At 36.8% G+C, this 24,454-nt stretch overlaps 1 protein-coding gene across 3 annotated transcripts in view; it reads right to left on the bottom strand.

Annotated features, from left to right (window-relative positions):
• Positions 1-1,981: 1,981 nt before the first annotated feature.
• LPAR1 (lysophosphatidic acid receptor 1) overlaps positions 1,982-24,454 on the bottom strand; it is a 64,524-nt gene continuing 42,051 nt past the window's right edge. For all 3 annotated transcript variants that reach the window (XM_058173208.1, XM_058173211.1, XM_058173210.1), the window contains one exon: positions 1,982-4,668. In XM_058173208.1, the coding sequence (XP_058029191.1) occupies positions 4,367-4,668 (302 nt within the window). In that variant the 3' untranslated portion in view covers positions 1,982-4,366. The remainder of the gene's footprint in view (positions 4,669-24,454) is intronic.

Raw genomic sequence — 24,454 nt, forward strand, 5'->3', positions numbered from 1 at the left:
CTGTGTGCAGATTTGCAGATATGCACATTTACAGTTGACTACACAGGAAAAGTCCATTTTAACTAGAGCTGACAGAAATAAGCCATTTAACATTTTGAAAATGTCCTTTACAGGTAGCCCTTGTTTTAAAAGCCCATTTGTTTAACATCCATCAAGGTTACAACAGCACTGAAAAAGGTAACTTACGACCAGTCCTCACAATTATGACTATTGCAGCATCCCCATGGTCCTGTGATCAAAATTTGGGTGCTTGGCAACTGGCATGTATTTACAACCCTTTCAGCATCCTGTGGTCACGTGATCACCATCTGCGACCCTACCAGCTGGCTTCTGACAAGCAAAGTCAATGGGGGAAAGATGGATTTGCTTAACAACCATGTGATTCCCTTCACAACTTTAAAAAATATGACAAAAAACCTCCCCACAACTCACTTATCAACTGCCTTGCTTAGCAATAAAATAAACAAATAAAAAATTTGAAAAATGGATTATGTTTCTAAAATACAACGTGTAAGATCATGTAAAAGGGCAAGATGTAGTAGGATGAATTCTTGGATGCAAATAGTCATATACTCCTTAATCGTGACTTTAAAAAAAAAATCTTGACCATGTAGTAAGTCCTGCCCCAACTGGCCTTTCAGTTTTCCTCCACTCAGTGTGGTTGTTCAGAGGACATGTGTGGTTAAAAAAATAGAGAGCAGCTTTGAAAATGGCTTTTGGCTACCAAGTAATGAAGCAATGTTATCTAAATAAGGAACAACCCTTGAGTGGGTCTTCTCAGCAATAGCCACCGTGCTCTTTTGTTGGAATACAATGCAACAGGATTGAGCTGAACTTGGGAAAGGAACTGACTTGAGCACCTGAATGGAAAGTTGGGATATACTGTAAAATCAATCAATCATGAAGAAATTCCAGGTCTCTAATGCTAAAAAATAAACAATTCCTCACTACAGGCCCAAAGAGTCAAAAAAGCAACACAATGTTTTTTTTTTATAAGGGCATGTCAAACTGTTTGTAATTTTCTGTGTGAGAGAATGATGGCATTTTGTATGTGATCAGTGAGAGGATAAGCAAATGTGTCTTCAGACAGCTGTCTAAACTGTAAAGGAAATCTTGCAGTTGTTATGAAAGTGGAAGGGCAGTACAGAACACACCTAATATAGCAGAACACTTGCCTTGTGCTAGACAAGAGATAAAACTTACGCAATGCCTTCGAGAATTGCAAAGGATCATATAAATAAAAAGGAGAACATTTCCAAAATAGCTCTCCTTTGGTTTAAAGCTAGCATTCTGAATTAAACTGGTACTTTCAAGAAACTGAAAAGAGCTGAAGTATTGAGTACTTTGGCAGTATGTGCGTAACGAATTTGGACTAGATTAAACCTGAGCTAGGTTCAACTGCTACTTCTTACTGTGTCTCAGTGGAATATCCAAGCAGGATTGGTCCAGATTAGCACTTGGGTGAAAGACTTCCTTGGAATTCCAGAACGGTTGACTGGACAGGAAGTCACAACAAATATCTCAGAAGAAGACAAACAATGCCTTCCCCATTGCTTTTCATATGCCCCGGGGGGGAAAAAAAGGAAAGGGAGTCAAAATAGCTCTATAGATGTTAGGAGCTTCCTTCAGTTGTAGGCAAATGATATTTCCACAGCTGAAGCTGAGCTTTTCCAATTTCTTCTCTGCCTCCTTTGGTTCTACTTATCCATAGCCAGTTGCCAATGTGACCTCTGCCATGATTTGGTGATAGCTGGTGTCCGAATGTACCAAATCTAACATTTGTTATACATACAATGAAAATGAAACTATATTTACTATATGTTTACTAGCAGAAAAAATGTGTAGCAAGTTCTGGAAACCCTAGTATATGTTCTCAAGACATAAGTTCAAGAAGTTAAACAAATAGGAATTCCAGCTACTGCAAGACTATTTTCATTACAATACTTCAAATCTGAAAAATGATAAAAAGATACACATAGCATATATTATATACTTACTGAAAAAACTTTATTAGTGGCTTAGCATGTAGTGTATTTTAAAACTTTCTAACAGCTGGATCTGTTTTATTATACAAGTTACATAAGTAAAGACGAATGGGCTCACTGATCTTAATTTCATTATGAAATTAATATAGTATTTTTCATTAGATGAACCTTTCATGATTCCTGTATTCCCTCTGATAGGATCAGCCGTACTTCCCTTTAATTTTAACCTAGTCATTTTGTACATAGCTAAATAGTCTATCTTTTTGACATTGCTATATTTTGTTCTTAGAAATCTACCTACTCTATCCAAATAAACATGACACTAGCTCAAATCTATTATCCTTCATGTGGAAGTATTTGATTGATTTGATTGAACAAAAGTTCTAAACAAATTTTCTTATGTAGGCAGGTTTTCAACATAGAAGGGGACTTCTGCTAATTGCCATCACTATACAATTATCCATAATGGTCCAAATTCTTCTAAAAAATCCTCAGCCTTCGGTGTAAACATTTTTATATTTGATCTTAAGAACTTACAATTACAGAGAGAAATGTTGTTTTTAAAAGTCACTTTCCTCATTCTTAAGACTTATTTGTTGCATTTGACTACTGTCAAATACTTATTTCATGGAGTTCTGTATAAAAACTGTGAATGGGATTTGCACTTTGAGTCAGGAAACAGTTGGGTATAAGCAAAATTACATAAGAGACAGTGCTTCAAATTTCTCATTCTTAAATATTAAAATTGGGATGCTATTTCAATTATGAAAGGATACTATAAAAATGATAATTCAGTTTCAGGTCCAACATTCTTTTGCTTTCTCCAACATCTTACAGCTAGCTGCCTGTAAGAGGTGCTACAAGACCAGTTCTACCACATTATAAAATATTTTCATTCTGGGTGGTAGATTAGTATATACAGTAGTCCACCCAATACCCACAGACCTGCTACCCAGATCATGTCTTTCATTATAACTAAGGCACAGAGTGCTGTAGATGTTGCTCTAAAGGCAACAGTTGAGAAATGCATTGTGAGATCATGTCTACGGAAACTATCTTGTACAGGCAGCTGTAGTAATCACCTCAGTTTACATAGCTCTGAGAAATCCTCAGATATTTTTTTACAGACCATCTGGGCAATGAATTAGTGGCAGAAGCCATGCAGAAGAGAATGATGGAGAGATTCCTGGTTTATCTTCCACTTCAAGAGGCAGACTTAGTCCCGGTGCTGCCTAATTAGGTAGCAAGTCCTCCTAGGATGTCCCTGGGCAGCTGTCAATCTCTCTTTCTCCACTTACACTCTAGCATTTGGACAGACTGAGTACCATGTCACAGAGTTTGTTTGAAACATCAAGAAAATTGGGGGGGAAAAGAGTTTGATGTTACCATCCTCACATGCAGAACCCTTTAGCAAGAAAAAGACAATCCCCCAGACAATACATTTGATCACCAGAAAATAAACTCGCTTCTCAGTCATCCATTTTTGGGACTGTGGCATCAACCTTCCCTAAAATCTGGGACAGATCTTAAAATCTGGCAAATAAGTCTCAGCTCTCATTATAAAAAAAACAAAAAACCTTCCCCTTCATACAAGAAAACAAAGAAATGGCTTTTTGATCTGATCTTTTAGGTTTTTTCCATTCCACATTAAGATATTTGGCCACAAGAAAGTTGGATTTTTGTTGCAATTTACAGTCATCCTTTAATGACAATTAAAATTTAGGGATGAAATAGCCAAGACAACACTTTTATATCCCACCGATTTCAGTGTGAGGATTAAATGCACCTGCATATACACAACATGCTCCCAAACACTAATAAAACACAAGGTATAGTTATTTCTTTCTGTTATTTTCATATAGTTCTCATTGTTATTGGCACTGTAATGTAAGTTAAAGCTGTTTCATTCTTTGCCCAGAAAATGTGTGTCCCAAAGTGAAGTGATGGGAGATGGATTATTAAACTGAAATGCATTTGAGGCGAGGGGAAAAGACAAAGCTTTAGGCCCTAAATGAAAAGGCAATGGAGCACATATGAAGCTTAAAGAAGTGGAAATGATTTGTGTTAGGAGTGTCATAAAAGCATCAGCTGATGAATGGCTAATTGGGTGACCTAAATGACTTGTCCAAATTTTTTTTTCAACTCCAAATGTGGGCTGCTTATACTTTAAAAAAAAAGAAAAAAGAAAAAAAGAAAAAAATGCTAGCCTAGGGAATTTTTGTGGGCTGGACACTGGTGAATAAGCACTATAACCCATTAGTGAATATGAAGAACTTGTAAAACTTGTTATTCTCCTTGCTTCAAAGACTGTCAACAATGCTGTCAATAGCTTCACAACTAGGCATTCACCTAGCACTAAATTTATCTTAGTGGGATTTTGTTCAGACCACTGAGTGATCACTGCTGTGTACACCAGCCAAAATGGTGTGATTCAGTGAGGAGGCCGAGCGGTCAGAGCCTTCGGTGGGTCCGTTGGCGCTCTCACTGCGCTGACAGCAAAGAATCTGCTTGAAGGTGGCACTCATTTCTTTGTCTCGATAAGAGTAGATAATGGGGTTCATGGCAGAGTTGAATTCCGCGAGCAGCAAGAAGAACTTTTCATAGGCAAGAACATCGCACTGTGGGCAGCAAACATCAAGAAGAAGGAGAACTAATCCTGGAGTCCAGCAGATTATAAAAGCACCTGGAAAAGACAAATAAAAATACATTTGGTCTTCTAGATATTATATAATTATTATATATAACTGTTATATAATAATAGTTAAATTTTATAAAATTAAAATGACAGTATACACAGCAAACGAGATAACTATGCTGGATTTCATATCACAGATCACTAGTTGAACATTATTATTATTATTATTATTATTATTATTATTATTATTATTATTATTATTATTATTATTATTATTATGTAAGATAGCCAATAACAATAGCACTTAGACTTATATACTACTTCATGGTGCTTTACAGCCCCTCTAAGCAGTTTAGAGTCAGCCTATTGCCCCAGACAATCTGGCTCCTCATTTTACTGAGGAAGGATGAATGGAAGGCTGAGTCAATCTTCAGCCGGTCAAGATCGAACTTCTGGCAGTCAGCAGAGTCAGCCTGCAATACTTCATTCTAACCACTGCACCACCATAGCTCTAAAAAACTAAACATGTACATTCTACATTCAGACAATAAACTTGTTGGAAACTACTCTGGGATAAGAAAAAGTCCAGAATAGAAAAAGGAACCAAATAGTGCATTCTAACCATTGCACCACCAGGGTTCAAGATGCTATATAATATTGCCTAGATATTATATATTCTATCATACACTTTTTTGAAGGAGCGTCCTGGCATGTTCAAATTTCATTCTCATTTATCCATTGAAAGCCTCTGTGAACTGGACTAGGCTTGATTAGTTTAATCTATGAGGTTGCTAGGAGTCAGAAAGAATTTGCTGGCACATGAAGTCTGAGATTGATGTTCAGTATGAAGCCAGGGGATGAATCTAGATTTATTCCTCTATATATTATATATATAAAATATATATCAATGTTTTGGTTTGCTTTCTAAATATATATTCAGCCAGGGATCCTTATTTTCAAAGAATAAGACATACAATCACATACTTATTTGTGAATCTGAATTTGGATTAACTTTAGCAGATTAACTGATCACCTTCCAAAATTTTTAAAAGTAACTAATACAATGAGTAGATTGGATATATGTTTTGAAGCAATTGATTCTGTAACTGAGCATTATTATTATAAAGTTTCTATACTGTACCTTGTTCCTGCTAACTACATACCTCAATTGTATCATACCTCCCAAACAGAAACATCAAGATAGTCTGTAACTAATAATCTGCGCATTGAGGGCAGAGATTGGCTACTTGTACATCTGCTGAGAAGCACAAATGATCCTGTTGTCAGCTTCTTAAATCTAATATAACTTTCCTTGAATAGCTCCAGTTCATTTGAGGAATTACCAACAGCTGTGATGTTTGCACCCAGACATATTTCAAATAACCTTTTCTCCTTCAAATCCTGTTCACTGTTGACTCTTGAAAACTATAGATGCCTTTGGAGAATAACCTTAGTTTGTGCAAGAGGTTTGTTTGCCTGTATTTTATCCTTTTTGTAACATTTAAATTGCTCTTCTTTCCTTCCTGTCCAGTTGTTCCTTTGTCTCCCCTCACCACCATCCAATTTGTTCGTTTATTATATCAATTTATATGGCTGCCCAAACCAAATTCATGACTCTGAGCGACTAACAGTACACAAACAAGAACACACATGGAAACTCCACAACAACAACAAATCAGCACAAGTGTTGTACTAGCTGTGCTACACACCCAGTTCTCCCAGTGTTTTGCTTTCTTATTTCTCTTCCCCTCCTTTTCAATGCTAGACTCATCTTTTACCCATCTTTATCTTCCATTCAGTTCATCTTCCTATCTACAAGTATGCATTGTTTTAATAGTAATTTTAATAATTTGGAGAATGTTTTATAACCGTAAGTGTAATTTATATTTAAATAACTGGTAATAATAATAAGGCTATTATTCAGCTATTTTTGAAGTAAATGACTATTCCACTGTGTATAAAACTAAAAGCATACATCCTGGCTAGAGATGCCTTCAGCTAGCCAAAGTAGTACCAAAATGTGAATCGTAACATCATAATGCAATCACTACCCTTTACATATGTTACTCCAATGTTAAAATACAAGTATGAAAGTATCAAAATTTTGCATTGTGACATTGAAACACAGGGTTCATTGCTTCTTTTCTAGCAAATCAAAATGCACATATAAAAGGAGTCAAGTTCACATGTCATGTCACAATGCAGTTTTCACCATTTGCCCTCCCATAAGCCACCCCTTATGGATGCCCATAGTCAGAGCTAATATAAAGTCCACTTTAGTCATATGAATTTAGAGCCAAGGGCTTAAGCTACAACTTAACAAACTCTATTTGAACAATTTCATAGTGATTTTGTCCCTTCTTGCTGGACAGCTGTTTAAAGTAATTCAGAGACCAGCCTAAGATGTATAAATATTCACTTTTACATTGCATAATCTTATGCGATAAATTCACTAGTTTTTTTTCTTTTTTTATTACATTAAAATATATCACATTGTCCCTAGTTCTTATTTTGTTGACTGCACATTCTTAATTTGCTAACAGATCTATATTAAAAAAGAATATATTGCTGTTATATACTGACATCTATCCATCTGCTTTTGGCCAGCATAAGAATGAAATAATTTTCTAATTGCATTTGCAACCGAATAAAACTTTGACACATTTATGGAAATTTCATTGTAGAAAAGACATCAAAGGAAAAAAAGCAACTTTCGTTTCAAAGCAATTCACACCATGAGTAAAAAGTGAGATTCGGAGTTGGATGTGCCAATAGCAATAGAGAGGGCAATGAAATAAAATAGGACCTACTGTATTGATTTGATTGTGGAGAAGAATAGATGCAAAACTATTGTTCATAAGTGATGTTATTGTATCTCCCATCCATGAGCATCAAAGGTTAAGGCATTGAACCTTGCTAACCTTAATGCCTTGTGTCCTTTGCTATTTTAATGGTGGTGGGCAAATCATATTATGTCTAAATGGTCACTTCCTCTCCTTGCAGCTGTGTGGGGAATGTAGGTATTAGGAGTCTTTGTTTTTCTACTTTTAATCCCTTCTGGAGGAGCTGGGCTGAAGGCATTTTGTTTATGAAGAGGCTGGCCTGGATTTCTTAATGGGCAGAAAATATCTATCTTTAAAGACTTTAGGTATCTGCTGGAGGCTGTTTCCTATTGCAGGAAGACTGGGGCTGCTTTTTGCCTTTAAGAATATGTTTCTCCATTTCTCCTTTGGGGGAATATAATATTCTGCCTCTTTCCCCCAAATATTTCATTCTCTAGGAGGGAGGGGGCTTCCCACACCATTCCTGTGGTAAGTAACAAGTTCTTTGAGATATTCTTATCAATCAAACAGGATCAGTATCTATCTGGTAGGTGGATGAAACAACATTAATGTAAAACAAAACAAAACAAAACAAAACAAAACAAAACAAAACAAAACAAAACCATGACATAGTTAAAGGCTCTGATCCAGATTAACAATTTCTGTTTCAATTATAGCCAATATAAAATTTTATTCACCTCACATTTAGTGTCTGGAACATTTTACATGACTTAAATTACTTTTTTTGATTAACGAACAGGAGTTGCTTATGCACAGAACATTCAAGCTGACCAGAAGTTTTAAAAGAGGATGGGAAGGCCTTTCAGAGATAGCTACAGCCAGAAAGATATGTGAAATTAGTGGAATGGATGAATCCCAGCTGGTTGTCGAAACAATTTGAAATATTTATTATTGTGAAACACACAAAGCTGCCCCTATGGATCTTATCATTGCTGAAGGCCAAAAATAAACAGGAAGTGTTTGTATTTTTCTCTTCTTTTATCAATGACCCAATAGCTCTGTGCTAGGAAACATACAGTTTGTAAAAGGAGATGTGGCAGGAAACATTTGGCTGAAAAGACTAGAACTGAAAAACCAGGTGCCCTATGGTTAAAACAAACTTTACATTAAACTATGAGCTTTAATCCTTTTTTTTTTTGAGGGATGAGTAATGGATTATTGTTTCTCTTTTGTGTCAGGGTTGTGTCTGCATTACTTAAATGAAATTTCCCAAATTTGATAACCTTTACTTGTTAGACTTAAATCATCATTCCAAAGCCAGAATGGCTACGACATTTTGGGAATTCAGTTCTAATACAATTAGAAAATAGTGGACAGCAGAAGCTATCCCAAAACTGGGAGATAATGGCAGAATCCATTGATACATTTTCATCAAGGTTCCTAGGGTTATTCTAAATGTTAGATTTCATTCAGGTAATTATTTATTAATATTCAACTAGGGAGGTGATGGAGACCCAGTTTGGTGTGGTAGTTAAAAGCACTTAGCTAGAAGAATAGATCAGTGATGGCTAACCTTTTCTGGACTGAGTGCCCAAAGCACCCGAACCCCCAAAATGCAATGTGTATCCGGGCCCTGCACATGCACTCCACCACCACACATGCATGTGGCAACTCCCCACCCCTGCGCATGCACATGCAGCATCACCGCACGCACCCCCCCCCGCACATACGTGGCAGAGACCCAACAACCAGCTGACCGGTGGGAGGCATGCGCGCATGCGCAGTGGAGCTGAACTGGGGCGATGGCTCATGTGCCCATAGAGAGTGTGCCATGTGCCACCTGTGGCACGCATGCCATAGGTTTGCCATTACGGAACTAGATCATGAGTTATAGTCCTTCTTTAGGCACTGAAGTCATCTTTGGGCCTGTCACTTTCAGCCCTGGGAAGAAGATGGCAGTGACAAACAACTTCTAAAAATCTTGCCAGGAAAAGTGCACATCACTAGAATCAAAATTGATTTAAAGACAGAAAGACAGACAGAAAGACACACACACACACACACACTGCATGAATTTCATGCCACATTCTGGATAAACAGGAGGTTCTACTGTATAATAGATCTTGCTTGCATGCCAGAGTTTTCATTTAATAATCTGCCTTTCTAAAATGTTAGCCTACATGAAAAACAAAATTAAGCAGATATTAACATCACTTAAATTTTGAGAGCTAGCAACTTCATAGTAAATATACTACTTCATAGTAAATGAAGATTATGTATAAGCAGTCTTCCTTTTCTTCCAGCACTAGGTTGCAACTAGGTTCGGCTAAGCAATTCTAATTGTCCAGAGCAGGTTCTCCAACCTTGCTGGCTGAGGAGTTCTGGCAGTTGAAGTCCACAAGTCTTAAAGTTGCCAAGGTTGGAGACCCCTGGTCCAGAGGTCACCCAGAATGCAAATTGGATTCTGCATCTCTCCAGCCCAATCACAACGCCTTAAGCCCTACATCAGACTAATGTATTAGACAGGACAATTAAAAGATTCATATTAAAGTAATACAAATGGCAGAAGAAATAATTTAGACAGCATTCCTTCCTTCTTGTTCAAACCATTAATATTAAATTAGGGTCATTAACTAACCAGATGCATTTTTTTATTATTCCCATATTATGTGCATTTTTCTGGGAAGCACCAAGATTCTGCAGGAGAAGAACATCTAAAACCTTCAAAATTCAAAGCTGCTCCTTGACTCATGGAAAGAGCTGGAGTTTTCTCACATCACATTATGAAAATACTAAATGACATTTCTTTGTAAACACTTCCCCAGATAAGATTATGAAATATAAGGCTGAACTATTTAGACATCTTTCAAATATATCCAGACCCAAAACACGTGCCAGAATAGTTTCAGAGGAAAATGATCGCTAAGTGTCACTAAGGGTGACTTGAGATCTTATGAAACGAGGCCACATTCTAAAACATTCTTCCTTTGGCAATAAAGCCTCCATCCGTTTCCTGCAAACCATGAAGTTTCAAACCAACTCTGTTACTGCACCCTCTTTGGCTCACCACAAGAGGTCACAAGAAGCATAAAGTGGACAATGGCTATACATCTGCAAAAGCTGGTAAGGGTTCTGGTATACTTTTCCTAGTTAACTATGATAGGAAGGAAAAAAAACTTTAAACATAATGAGACCACACCTTCACCATCAAATACCAGCATATGAGAAGGCCCAATTCTATTTTTTGCAGATGAGCATATTTAGAGTTTTGAGAACATGCATAAGTCTCCCAGAAGAGACTTTCTACAATTCATAAAATATATAAAATATGGGAGATCCTCCTTCTCCTCCTCCTCCATTTTTTCTGGGCTGATGGGCCTAATATAGGGATGGGATTCAGCTGGTTCAGAGCGGTTCCGGTGAACCGGTAGTTATGGCCAGTGGCTGGGCCCAACCACCTGCCCTGGCGGTATCCGATCTTATACAATCGCCGTGTTTTTGACACAACGCACAAGTGCACAAGGCCACATGCTAGCGAAGCTATCCCATCCTATACAATTGTCGTGTTTTTGATGCAGTGCGCATGTGCACAAGGCACGCGCGTGAGCAAAGCTATCCCATCCTATACAATCGCCGTGTTTTTGATGGAGCATGCATGTGCACAAGGCAGGTGCACGTGAACGTGTGCTCACATTTTCAATTCTGGGTAAACCAGTTGTTAAATTATGGGAAGCCCACCTCTGGCCTGATGTTTCCATTTATTCTAGTTGTTACCCAGCTTTCATATTTGAACAAGACTTAAACAGGGTGGCAGTCAACAGCAACAGACATGCATGCTTACCTGGAAGTAAATTTTACTGTGTTTTGAGCTGCATTGCATACTCCATAGCTTTATAGCCTAAAAGGGATAGATATCATCTTTGTGGCAATCCTAATGAAGCCACCTCTATGCTTTAAATTCACTGAGGATTTAAGCAAACCACTGGCTATCAAGTCCAGCAGAATATAATGAATTTATGCTGCCCTGCTTTACTGAAGATAGTATAATGATAAGTATTACCACTACTACTACTACTACTAATGTAGGAATATTAACGCTACCATACAATTACCTCTTCTTACATCAATTGCTATTTTGGGAATGTTTGATTCTTTAATCGCCTCCTTTGCTTTTCAGTTTTCTAGCAACTATCTCATTACACCAGAAGACTGAAGACAAGCTTTGACCACATGACAACAGTTCAGTGCTGCCCGATTTAGAAGTAGAAAATACACATGGGAAATACAAGAAGCATTTCATGTCAGAGCAACCTATTTCTTTACATAAGAGTAGAATTTGTCCTAGCTGCTAGAGACTCTCCAGCATATTAAGAGTATTTATAGCAGTAACTCTTCACATCATCATTATATTTTAACTCATGATGTCAGGAATTGAACCGAGAACTTTTCCATGCGAAACATATGCTCAGTAACTGACTGGTCTCTTACATCAAATTTCAGTTGAGCACCAAACTTATTTCATCAGACCCCACTGATTTCAGACATACTTTGATTTCTTCCTATTTTAACACTGCATTTCACACCTAGCTTAGATATTCCATTGATCAAAAAGAGAGAAGACCTATGACCCAATTTCATGTATCCCTCCACTATGCTAAGGACAGGAAACTGTTACTCTATGTGAAACATTTCAGAGACAATAACCTAACTGGAACATCTGCTATTGGCCTGAGAGGCCTGATTATGGCAATTTATAGGCCTGACCAACATAGATTGGGGGTTGGACTAGAAGACCTCCAAGGTCCCTTCCAACTCTGTTATTATGTTATGTTAGATGAATATATTAAAAGCATGGTGGTCAGAAAGGACAGAGTTCCATTCATTTTATTATATTCAATTAAATTCCTTTTTTTTTCTTTTTACGACCATGAAATCCCTTTTTATTAGGGTGGAGTCAGGGCAACTGAGTGGAGCTGAGCATTTACTGACTGGATGCCCTTCCTGATACCTATGTGGAGTTCACAGATAATTTTCTCTTTGTGCTCTGATAGAGAAACATCTGTTGAACTCTCAATCTTCCGCGTGAAAGGTGAGCGGCCTCACTTCTAGGTCACCACACCGCTCTTTGCATTTCATTAAATAGTCTTCCCTAATTGGTATGTTCCAGGTGTGTTGGTCTCCTAGGATTCCCAGGAGAGGTGAAATTCAGCAGGTTCTGGAGAACCAGTAGTAGAAGTTTTGAGAAGTTCGGAGAACCGGCAAATACCACCTCTGGCTGGCCCCAGAATGGGGTGGGAATGGAGATTTTGTAATATCCTTCCAAGGAGTGGGGAGGAAATGGGGATTTTGCAGTATCCTTCCCCTGGAGTGGGGTGGGAATGGAGATTTTGCAGTATCCTTCCCCTGCCACGGCCTCCATACCACACCACACCTACCAAGCCATGCCCACAGAACCGGTAGTGAAAAAATTTGAATTCCACCACTGATTCCCAGCTACTCCTTTAGCACTGATTGGCATTTTTAGATGATTCAATTTCTGGGACTAATTTTCCCTAATGAAATGCTTAATTTTCCTAACATGTCTCAGCATCACATCTTCTTTAAACAGATGTGCCAACAAGTCTCTGAGTTTAACACTTTCAGAAAAGAACATAAAGTTTGTACAAGGAATGCCACAGTTTATGGAAAATATACTGATACAAGAAACAAAAACAATCTGTGACTTTTTTTTAAAAAAATGCACTCAGCGAGTTCAAAAATGGGAAGAGTAAAAACAAAAGAGACTTATCATTGAGGATGAGGAGGAGAAGCACGGTAGCCAAAAAACAATGGAATGTGACACATTTACTTAGCAAGGGATTTGAAATAAAACAGGAATGTTCTCAGAAACTGCTTTCTGCTCCTTGCACCATTTTCAATGACTGTTCATGGGAAAAGGAGCTAGTGTAGGCATCTAATGAAAACTGGGTTATTTTATGGAGGGAGGGCTTATGCTAGAGCTTGTCTACATATAGCATATTTAGAGAGAGTGAGAGACAGATGGATTGACTACACATAGTCCCTTCACCTCCATGGTGGGACAAATTTCCTTTCTGTGCTGAGATTAGCCCTTGGTATTATCACTGTTTTTAAAGCTGACTAAGCAACCTCATGCTGCAAGATAACACAGATGCTTATTTCATAACTCCTGTCACTTAACAATCTGTCTGGAATATGCCCCATATGTGTGAATATACTTTAAAAAAAACAATAGTTTGGGAACTTGCTGCTTCAATGAAAGAGAAGAAAAAATCCTCAGCAATTCCCTATACATTCGTCTTTTTGCCTGCCTTAATAAATGATGAGTTTCTTTAAAGGAAATCCCAGATCTTGGACCCAGTTAATCCATTTTAATGGATGAGATCCACTTCAGGAAAGAAATAGAGGAAACAGAGAGCCTTGGGTAGTAAAGCATACTTCTTAGTGAGGAGTATATGGGTATAATACTAATTTTGGTTTAGTTTTAATCTAACTGGATGAAGGGCATGATGGAATGAGCACCAGACGATGGAAACTGACTGAAAAACATAAACATCTGGAATTTCTTTCAGCTTGCAAATATAAAGTGATTTTGGAATATCACTAAATTAATATTACTAAGCTGGTTGCTAAATGGCACTACAACACAAACATAACCTATGTAATTATTTGAGATAGAAATGATTTCATTATTTTGTGAAATTGCAGAATTTTGACATTTGTTGCAAGTCTTTCTTCATTTTGAACCTTGGGTTTCTTGACTTTATCTTTGCAGATTTGGGCTATTTGCTAGTATTCTACTTTAGTTATGTGTCCCTCTTTCCATTTTTTGTACTTATCCTTCTTTCTCTCAGTTTATCAGAGAGTTCTTTGTGCAACCATGCTTGTGTCTTCATGGATTTCTTTTTTTTTCTTTTTCAGTGGTATTGAGTTGGGATGGGCTTTTATAATCATATTTTTCAGTGTTTCCCAAGCTTCTTTAGTTGTTTTCACCTTTAAGATTTTCATCCTTGGAACCCTTCACAAGCTCTAAGTTTATTAAAATCAGCTCTAAGACACTGGTTTGATTATATTCCAATACTTGTGCCTGCATTATACTGAATTCCAGTATGACATAGTTCTCGCAGCTTCAACCCTCTCTATCATTTCTTCTCTGTCAATAATAATTAGGTCCAGTATAGCTGTCCCACTAGTTCCCTCCTGACAAAGTTGTAAGCTAAGTAAGTTATTAGGAACCTGTTCGATCTCCCACTTGATGCAGAGTTTGTCTCCCGGTTGATGTCAGGATTCTGTCAGTGACTGTAACAAAGTCTATTAGCAGTACCTCTATTAATTCGCAAGATGTTTTAATGGATATTTAATTGAAAGCAATTCTTCTTCTTCCACTTTCAGAAATTATCCTGAAAGCAGCCTGTTTTCTGTGTTTTAGTATCCCTTCTAGTCAAATCTAGCACTAAATAAGATTTTCTTGATAATGACTTGATAATGCACAACTAAAATCTGGCAGAAAAGGCAAGTTATGAGTACCACCATCTATGGATCTACATTTGATGGGTTGCAGGAGGTAGCCCTTTGCTGTAGCGCCCACCCCATTTTCTCCATCTTGAAGTCAGATTATCTCCATCCATATTTTCATTCCAGAAGTCCCTTGGGACCGAGTTATGTCACCAGGTCTGGGGCCCATAGAGAACTGGAGAAATTTAGATGACTCCACTGTAGCTGATCTTTTTTACTCTCTCTCTGTGGTTCATATATTTTAACTATGTATAGTGGTTTTCATTTTTAATGTTTGTTCTATTTTTATAACGATTGCTTTTATATATATTTTATATATTTGTTTTTTTAAATTGATTTTTGTATACCACACAGAATTGTTTTTTGTGAGATGTGTAGTCATTTAAATATGAGTAATAAATAAATAAAATAAATTAACCAACAAGACATTTGAATTATCCTGGATTAATAAAAATTCTGCAAAACATTTTGATAAATTGTCATTTCCTTTTTAAAAATTAAATTGCTGACAATAAACAAGGGGGTTTGTGATTCTTGCCCATTCAACACAGGGATAAATAGAGGTATTTTTCCACACGTATAAATGTATTTTCAATATAAACATTCAGAAAATTATACAGCCTTTTACAGGATTGTAAAAAAATTTAAATAATACATTTTTCATATCATACCACAAATATTTTCTAAATCTTGTTAATAATGGCATTAAAAAAACAGCAGAGGCAAGACTCTTATATGTTTTTCAGGGTATCTCAATATTGACTTCCATATTATTTTATAATTATTGGCAATGTGAAGTCTAGAAGTCAAGTCTTGTTATACTTGAGAATGTGCTTAAGGATAAAAACTACTTTTAGGTGTGCAGTAATTAATTCAAGGCTTCCTAATACTTCCAATGTTTCCTATTTTTGTATTTACTACCCATAAGCACTACACATTTTCTTTAAATCACAGCTGGCAAAAACATCAAGTTTGTTCCAAAGCATTCCATTTCATTTTCACGAACATTTGTTATTTCAACTCAATCCATCTTTAAGGATTTATTTTGCATTCCCATGTATTTAAAAGATTTATTTGGTCGCCCATCCTAAGCACCTTTGGGCAGCTCACAACAACAATAATTACTGGCAGATTCCATTTTCACTGTCTTAAGTGGAAAACATTAGCTTTTCCCAATTGGCACTCTCTGCCCTCCTGAATCATTTTCAGTTATTTCCCATTAATACTGACTAAAAATGACAAATTTAGGGAGAGCAAGAACTATCCTTTACTTGTATATCAGTTAAATTTATGATCCATTCAATTTAACAATATACTTATTTATATAAAAAGCAAAACTATAGCAATGATTTTCTGCTTTTATTTCAGAAGAGAACTCAGTTCTTGAATTTACTGCTTTATTCCGCCCCCCCCCCCATCGAGTTGAAGTTAGAGGTTAGTTTGGTTTGGCAAAATTGAGGCTGGCTTCCAAACTGAAAAGTTGTGGTAGTGTTTCTCAGCACTGATTTCCTTGAATTCTCAGAACAATTTGCTGAATATGCTTACATGATCTCAGATACCAATTTTCTTGCTTGAACATTTTAAATACTAATTGTTCTCTGAACACTGATGCCCTTACTTAGTTTGGGTAATGAAATGTCTGCAAGAAAACAACCAAGCTTAGAGATTACCAAGGACCCCTCAATTGTTCTCTTCCTCTTGTGCCACCAATCACAATGAAGTTATGAAAATGTAAACTTACTTTCCTCCTCCAAGTTCTATGGAGTATGCAAAATCTGTAAATTTATTTCTGAATCAGTCTGCAGAGAGGGATGAAGAGCATGAGAAACCATTGAGATTGGCGGGATCAAAGTCAGCAGGATCTCCAGATAAGCACTTCTCTATTGAAATATGTCTTAATTGCCTTGTTAGAGTGATTCATTTAGCAAATGACAACATATCCTAGCTGTCCTAAGTACGAACAAAACAGTTCTTTCTTTGATGTTGTTCACGTTTCTACAAGCACTTTTTCATTCTGCATTTTTCCCACATTGTTTTCAAAACGCTCCTTTAAGGTCCACCTGAAAATTCTTACGCTTTCAAACTATATACATTTTTGTATACAATTTCTCTGATCAGGTTTTGGAAGCATGTACTTTTAATATATGCCTTCTCATACGATTTTCTCTAATACATTAATTTTCATGTTCAGGTTTTTATAATTTATGCATATTTGTCCAGAGAGAGGTACATATCAAGTATTAGTTTGAGTATCAGTGTAGAAGCATAAATTGTGTTGCTTCATATGATCTTATGTATACCACAAGCTTCTACTTTCCTTCCTGTTTTATACTGTATCCTTGTTGCACACGCTTATCAGGAATATAAACCCTTACACCACATCAAGGTGAATTGCTAGTAACAGTGATAGAAAAGGCCAAAATAAACAATAGAATGTGAAAGGAAGCCAAGGTCATCGTTCTGATAAAATAAAGCCCTTGTGCCAAGTAGAGCTATTCCCATCACCACTCTTAAACTCGCACCTACTAGAAAATCCTTGGCTATAGACTAAAAAGCATCTTTTGCTGCAGCTGTGCAAACAATGTTCTAACTCTGTTGCATTTTTAAACACTTATCTTCCAAAATCTCTCGATTCACTGCCTTTGATGTGCCAGAGCACCCTCAAGGGCTGAATTCAAGAGAATGAATGCCTTATTAAAAATTAATGCAGCAATACAGGTTGTATTAAACCTAATTGGGTTTAACCACATGGGTTCTTTGTGGTTTTCAAGTCAATCAGTATCCATTTATGTCCCCAAGTAATGTGTGTTGTTATAATTTTCCCCTTACATAATGGAGCATTAGACAGGTTCAAATGATAAACTCAGTTTAATGAATGAATCTTGTAGATGTGCACTTAATCCCTTCATTTCTCTCTTTACTGTAAAAAATAAACAAACTATTATCTCTTCAGTTAACTATAATTTCACCTACGAAGATTAAAAATTTTAGACAAGCCAGAACAGGATATAAAGTCAACTCTTAAGACTTTTGCTTATATTCTGGCTTATACTGAAGTTATGATCCAGCATCCTGGATCTGACAAATTAGGGAAGAATGATTAGAGGAATATTAACACAGAAAGTTTACTGTCTTGTAAAAATGAATAGCATGTCTATCATTAATGTTGCTCATATCTCATTTTAGGAATAATATAATTGTTGAATATAGTAATAACATTTGTTGTAGGAAATACGAGTGGACTGAAGCTCTTGACCTTCAGGATGAAGTTGATAGTACACAATTAATCTCTGTACCCTTGGCTTTGTATTCTTGATAGTTCCAATTGTGAGGTCAAGGCTATTTCTCACACTATTTATACCATGGGACAAAATTAAGTGTAAATATCTTGAGCTGTGCAGCCAGACAAATGACATTTGAATTGTCAATTAAGAAATTTCACACAATAAACTGGCAAATTTTTGCTTTAGTGTCTCAGTTCAAATTTGCTCAGTGCAATTTCTAAGCGATTTGACTTCAGTAAAGTATGATTAAGATTGCCGTCTGTTGGAAATTGCGCCAGTCTTTAGTTTTGCAGGGTTTCTTTTCAAATATAAAACTTTCCTTTTATAATTTGAATCTCTGCCTGCCCAAGGTCCATTTTCTTGCCTATGTAAGCTATATAAATCACTCCTATGTAATCTCCAGAGAAAAGAGACATGCTGTGGAAAAAGAATTTTTATATTCTCTATTGCTTTGGATATTTCAAAAGCAGCCTTGTTAAAATGAGAAAAGTGATCAAACTATGAAATCATTTCCTTCTGTTTGAAATATTTTACTCAGAGGGAAGAAAAGAGCATAGAGGACGGGGAAATCTCTTCTGCTTTGACTCTGCCCCAAGATTCAACATTTCAGCAATTCTGTGGGATGATGCCATTTGCCAGCTCCTGAATGCTCCAGCCAGAGGTTCAAGTCATCTCAGTCACAAGGAAAAACAATGAACCCTCTTGTGAAACTCGACTGGACTCCACATCACTCATGCCATCAAGAGATTTTTTTCTCCCCTTTTAGGAGAAAGGGGAGCTATCCTCTTGCATTGGCTGGACGGAAATGGCAGACACAATGTCAGGCATTTTCTGAGATGGATATACAAGATTCTCTTGTTTGGCCTTTGTACATGTGCAGAAGGGTGTATGAAAAATACTTTTCTGTTCTTTGGAAAGAATTATTCCTCTTCCTCCCTTCATAAGGGATTGACTTCAAAGAGAGAAGGAGGGAGGGACGGAGTTGTTTGAATTGCTTGGGAGGAAGTTAAATTAAAAAGCGCTATAATAAATCTCTGATTTTACAATCTAGTACAAAGACTGAAATGGGGCTTACTTCTATATGTGCTTAAATTATTTTTGAAGAGGTCTACGTGTGTTACTATTAGAACCAGTTTGCATTCTGCAAGTATAGGCAGGTGGGTAGCTGTCATTAGAAATTTTTTGGCATTAGACAATGAATCAGGGAAAGAAGTTTTTTATATATTGTACATTTCTTTGATTTTATCTAGCCCTTAGTTGTGTCATTGTTATCTAATTCCCATTAAACCTGATCCATTTGCCAAAGATTTTCCTCTTTCAAAAAATACAATTGTTTTGTTTCCTTCCTTCCTTCCTTCCTTCCTTCCTTCCTTCCTTCCTTCCCTCCCTCCCTCCCTCCCTCCCTCCTTTCTTCCCTCCATATATTTTGTCTGAAATACTGGTGCAACAATTAGTACAAATACTGGTGCAACAACTACAAAAGCCTGTGTATAATTTCTCAAAATCGTATTGTATACAAGGATTCCTGATGCATAAACCATATGTTCTTTGGAAAAATTCACGAAATAAACTTTTAGTAGTATTTTCCACAAATACATCTCACAGCACAGGAATATTCCCCCCTCCCCCCAGTTGTGGAAATGCATCCAAGTTGGCTGAAATAAGTTGCTATCATTGCCATTCATACTGCTTAGGGAAAAAAGGCCCTGATCTAGAGCAATGAATTTTCCATTTATCTGGTCTTTTAATAACAGCTGTTCCTAAATGTGAAGGGTAATCAGCAGGTTAAACTTCTATTCGTTCAAACATATAAAATATTTTACTTTAGGAGAATCCTCACTCCAACTTTCATCTGATCTAAATTGGCAAAGTCTAAATAAAAGTACTGTAGTCCCAGACTTTTAAAATAGTGGACTTGGTGATTAATTCCAAAAATAAAGCTTTCAATACTAAACAGCAACAACACTTCAAAACAATTGAAGCAAAATATGCATAGGTAGCACGATTCAAATAAGCTAATATGACAAGAAACAAAACCTAAAGATTTTGGGTTCATTATGGTAGCATAACTATGATTATATCATGTGTTAACCTGATTCTAATCAAATTCAGTTATTTCTAACTAAGTAATGGAGACCTCTAAAAACAACTCAGCAGAATAGGTTTTGTTTGAACATTTTGTATTGCTTTGTTGTGCAATACATTAAGCAGATTTACTTAGCTGCCTGAAGGGGTTTATATTCTAATAAATGTATTCAATATTTTCTCCCTTCATAAGCACCAAGTCTGTCCTCTTAGTTATTAATATTCATTAGGACTATGCAAAGAGGTGCTTCAAAGCAAAGGCACATATATGAAGCATCTCTTTTGGTATTATTGGAAGCTGGGATTTTCAAGTTGAGTGGCTGCTTCTGGGTGTACAGTTGATTCACTTTTCCCCCTATGAGGCAAAACAATTGTGCATCCACATGCTTGCAGATACAATCAGGAGGCAGTTGCTCCAAACTACCCTTGCAAGCAATGATCTGTTTCAATAGTTCCAAATAATTTTATACAGTCCTATTTTTAAATTTCTCATCCCAAACCCTGAAAAGCTTGTCTCTTTTTCCATATTATAACATTATAAAATAAAGAATGATTCCCCAAGCTTGCAGGATTGTAATCTTTACCTTCCTAATAGTATTAACTTTGTTCCTTAATGATTTATATGGATATTGGTTGTCTCCTGATTGCTTATTTGTACCCTATGACTATCATTAATCAATCTTATGATTCTTGACGAATGTATCTTGTCTTTTTATGTACACCGAGAGCATATGCATTAAAGACAAATTCCTTGTGAGTCCAATCATACTTGGCCAATAAAGAATTCTATTCTATTCCTGTGTATAAGTGTGTGTTAGATTTCAATTCTCATCAACCTTGACTAGTGCCAGAATTAGTATAATATACATGGAAGGGATCAGGCTATGGACTTCAGGATAGGTTAAAAGATTAACTTTAATAATAAATACAATTTACAAATATATTAATCATAACACAAAAGTCTATTTGAACAGTCAGGGATAATTAAGTAATAAAGAATGATAGATGAACAGTAAATTTCATTTTTGATGGTTCCCTTTTCTATTCTGGACTTTTTTTTAATCCCAGAATAGTTTGCAAGAAGCTTATTGTCTGAATGTAGAACGTACGTATTTACTTATTTAGAGCTGTGGTGGCGCAGTGGTTAGAATGCAGTATTGCAGGCTAACTCTGCCAACTGCCAGCAGTTCAATTCTCACCAGGCTCAAGGTTGACTCAGTCTTCTATCCTTCCGAGGTCGGTAAAATGAGGACCCAGATTGTTGGGGGAAATATGCTGACTCTGAGAATAGTTTAGAGAGGGCTGTTAAAGCACTGAGAAGTGCTACTTGCTGTGGCTATTATCTAGACTGTTGATTTCATACTTTTCTCTGTCTACCACCAAATTATTTTATTCCTGAATGAATGGTAAAAACAATTGTTGGACTCAGGTAGTGGTACAAAGACAGTTTCAATTTGGGGCCAGTCACTCTTTCTCAGCCCAATCCATCTCATCTTATCTAAAGATAAATCAATAAACAAGGCAATTCAATTGTTTCACTGTGTTCCTTTGTAAAATTCTTAAGGCAAAACATTGAAAGCAGTTGTATAAAGACATTCTGTCACCAAGTGACAGAATATATATTATGCTGCAGTGATTTCAAAGGGATTATATTGTATGTTTTTCTGCAGAAATGATAGGGCAGATTTACTTCCTGTATGTTGGGGCTGCTGAACTTATTTTTGGCAAACCAAATTCACTCTGAATAAGCTTGTCATAAGTCTACATGACAGCAGTGAGCAGGGACAGAATGCACAAAGCATATATTTTCCAACATTTTTTTCTACATAAAATCCATTCAAAACATGTATAAACACATTTTACTTAGTTCCTTTCTCTTTTTATGTGGAGATAGATATTTTAATTAAACTTTTAATTAATTGGGTTTATAGCAAACAGTGGGTGATACTTTCACATTGAAAGATAGGAAAGTTTTAAAATGATTGATTTTTGCCTTTTCCAGCACAAATTTCCTGCCTTTGAAACCGTCCACTATGCCATAATGTTACTTTTGTATAAACTTCTACTGATACCAGTGCAGCTTCTTTTCAGGCATCTTGTAATCTGGGAAAGTTAGTAGAGTATTAAATTGTACATTGTTATGGTTTGTAATTAGAAAATGTTTAGGAAAAGAGGGTCCACTAAATGGGGAGGTTCATCGGCTGCATTATCTCATAATGCAGGTAGTGCTTGATTTACAACATTTAGTGACCATTCAATGGCATTGAAAAAAGTAACTTATGACAATTTTTCATTTACGACCTTTGTAGCAGCCATGTGTAGATCACGTGATCAAAATTCAGATGCTTGGCAACTGGTTCATATTTATGACCGTTACTGTGTCCCAAGATCATGTGATCCCCTTTTGCAGCCTTTTGACAAGCAAAATCAATGGGGAAACCAGATTCACTTAACAACCTTGTTACTAACTTATTGACTATAGTGATTCACTTAATGCCTGTGGCAAGAAAAGTCGTAAAAAGGGGAAAAATTAACTAAACAAATGTCTCACTTAGAAACATAAATTTTGAGCTCATTTGCGGCTGTAAGTTGAGGACTACCTGTACCGTGATTGTGAATAATACATTTCAGGTCATATTCTATTATTTATGTAAATATTACACCTTAATCTCTTGCATGATAATACCACAATACTACAAGATAAATTCCTTCCTTCCTTCATTTATTCAAATGTATTAACAGCCCAATTCCAATGGACTCTTATTTGTAAAAAAAAATCATATTATTATATAAGAAGGGAATTTTATCAAAAAGGAAAATAACTTATTATTTATTTTTATATATATATATATATTTGTTTTCTGAGGTTTTCGCAGGTGTTTGTATGTAGGTCTTTGGTTATTCAGGTTTTCTCCCTCGTAAAATTGGAAGTGTCTTGGCAACGTTTCGATGAAGTCTCATTCGTCATCTTTAGGCTTCAGCTTCGTGCTTCTGGGAGCAATGTGTGATTGCAGTGTTTCTTCCTTTTTAACTGCTAGTGGGGGTTTGAACTGATTGGGTGGGAGCTTGGCTGTGCTCTGATTGGATGGGTTTTTTTTTGTGCTCTGATTGACTGGGGGTGTGTCCTGTTTGGGTGGGGGCTTGGTTGTGCTCAGATTAATCTGAGTTGCAGGGGAATTTGAGCTGGTGAGCTGCACTGCTGCTGTTTGGCTTCGTGTTCGTGTTCGTGCTACATCTTCGTAGTGGGTGTCAGTCTGCTGCATGTATGGATTGGAGGGGTTTGAAATGGCTAATGTTGCAGCTGCGGTCTGGCTTCTGGTCCTTGGTCGTGCTTCCTGATCAGTGTGGGTTTGGGTCTGCTTTCTGGGTGGATGTGTGGTGGTGACATCCTGTGTGGACCTCGTGAGTGTGGGTCTGGTGTCATTCCTCGTGTTAAGGATTCGTTTGTCAATAAGGGCGGGTTTCCAAATGGCTGGTAGGCGGGAGGTATCATCTCGTTTGTTCATGCTGTGTGGGCGTTTTTCTATCTCGATGGCTTCTCTGATTATTCTGTTGTTAAAGTGTTCAGTTTTGGCGATAGTTCTGGTCTTTTTAAAGTCAATATCGTGTCCTGTGACTTTAAAGTGTTGGACCAGGGAAGAAGTTGGTTCCTCTTTTTTGAATGAGTTCTTGTGTTCTTCAATGCGTGCACTTATTCTTCTGTTGGTTTGTCCAATGTATGTGGTGGGGCAGGCGGTGCATGGGATTTCATATACTCCTTGATTTTCTAACTCAATTTTGTCTTTGGGGTTTCTTAGGATGGTGGATATTTTTCTGTTTGTGCAGAATGCTGTCTTGATGTTGTGTTTGTGGAGGATCTTGGTGATTCTGTCTGTGGTGCCTTTTATATATGGGAGGAGGGCTGTGCCATTTTCTTGTTCTCTGTCTTGGGTTTTAGTGGGGGGTTCTTTCTGGATTAGTTTGGTAATCTTATTTCTCTGGAATCCATTGGATGTTAGTACGTTTGTGAGAGTGTGTAGTTCGGTTTTTAGGTGTTGTTCGTCAGCTAAGCGTTTTGTTCTAGAGATGAGTGTCTTGGCTACGGAGTTGATCTGTGCTGGGTGGTGGTGTGAGAGTGCGTGCAGATAGCGGTTTGTGTGTGTTTTCTTC

This window comes from Ahaetulla prasina, chromosome 2 (assembly GCF_028640845.1).
Source record: "Ahaetulla prasina isolate Xishuangbanna chromosome 2, ASM2864084v1, whole genome shotgun sequence".
In the NCBI taxonomy this organism is placed as follows: Eukaryota; Metazoa; Chordata; class Lepidosauria; order Squamata; family Colubridae; genus Ahaetulla; species Ahaetulla prasina.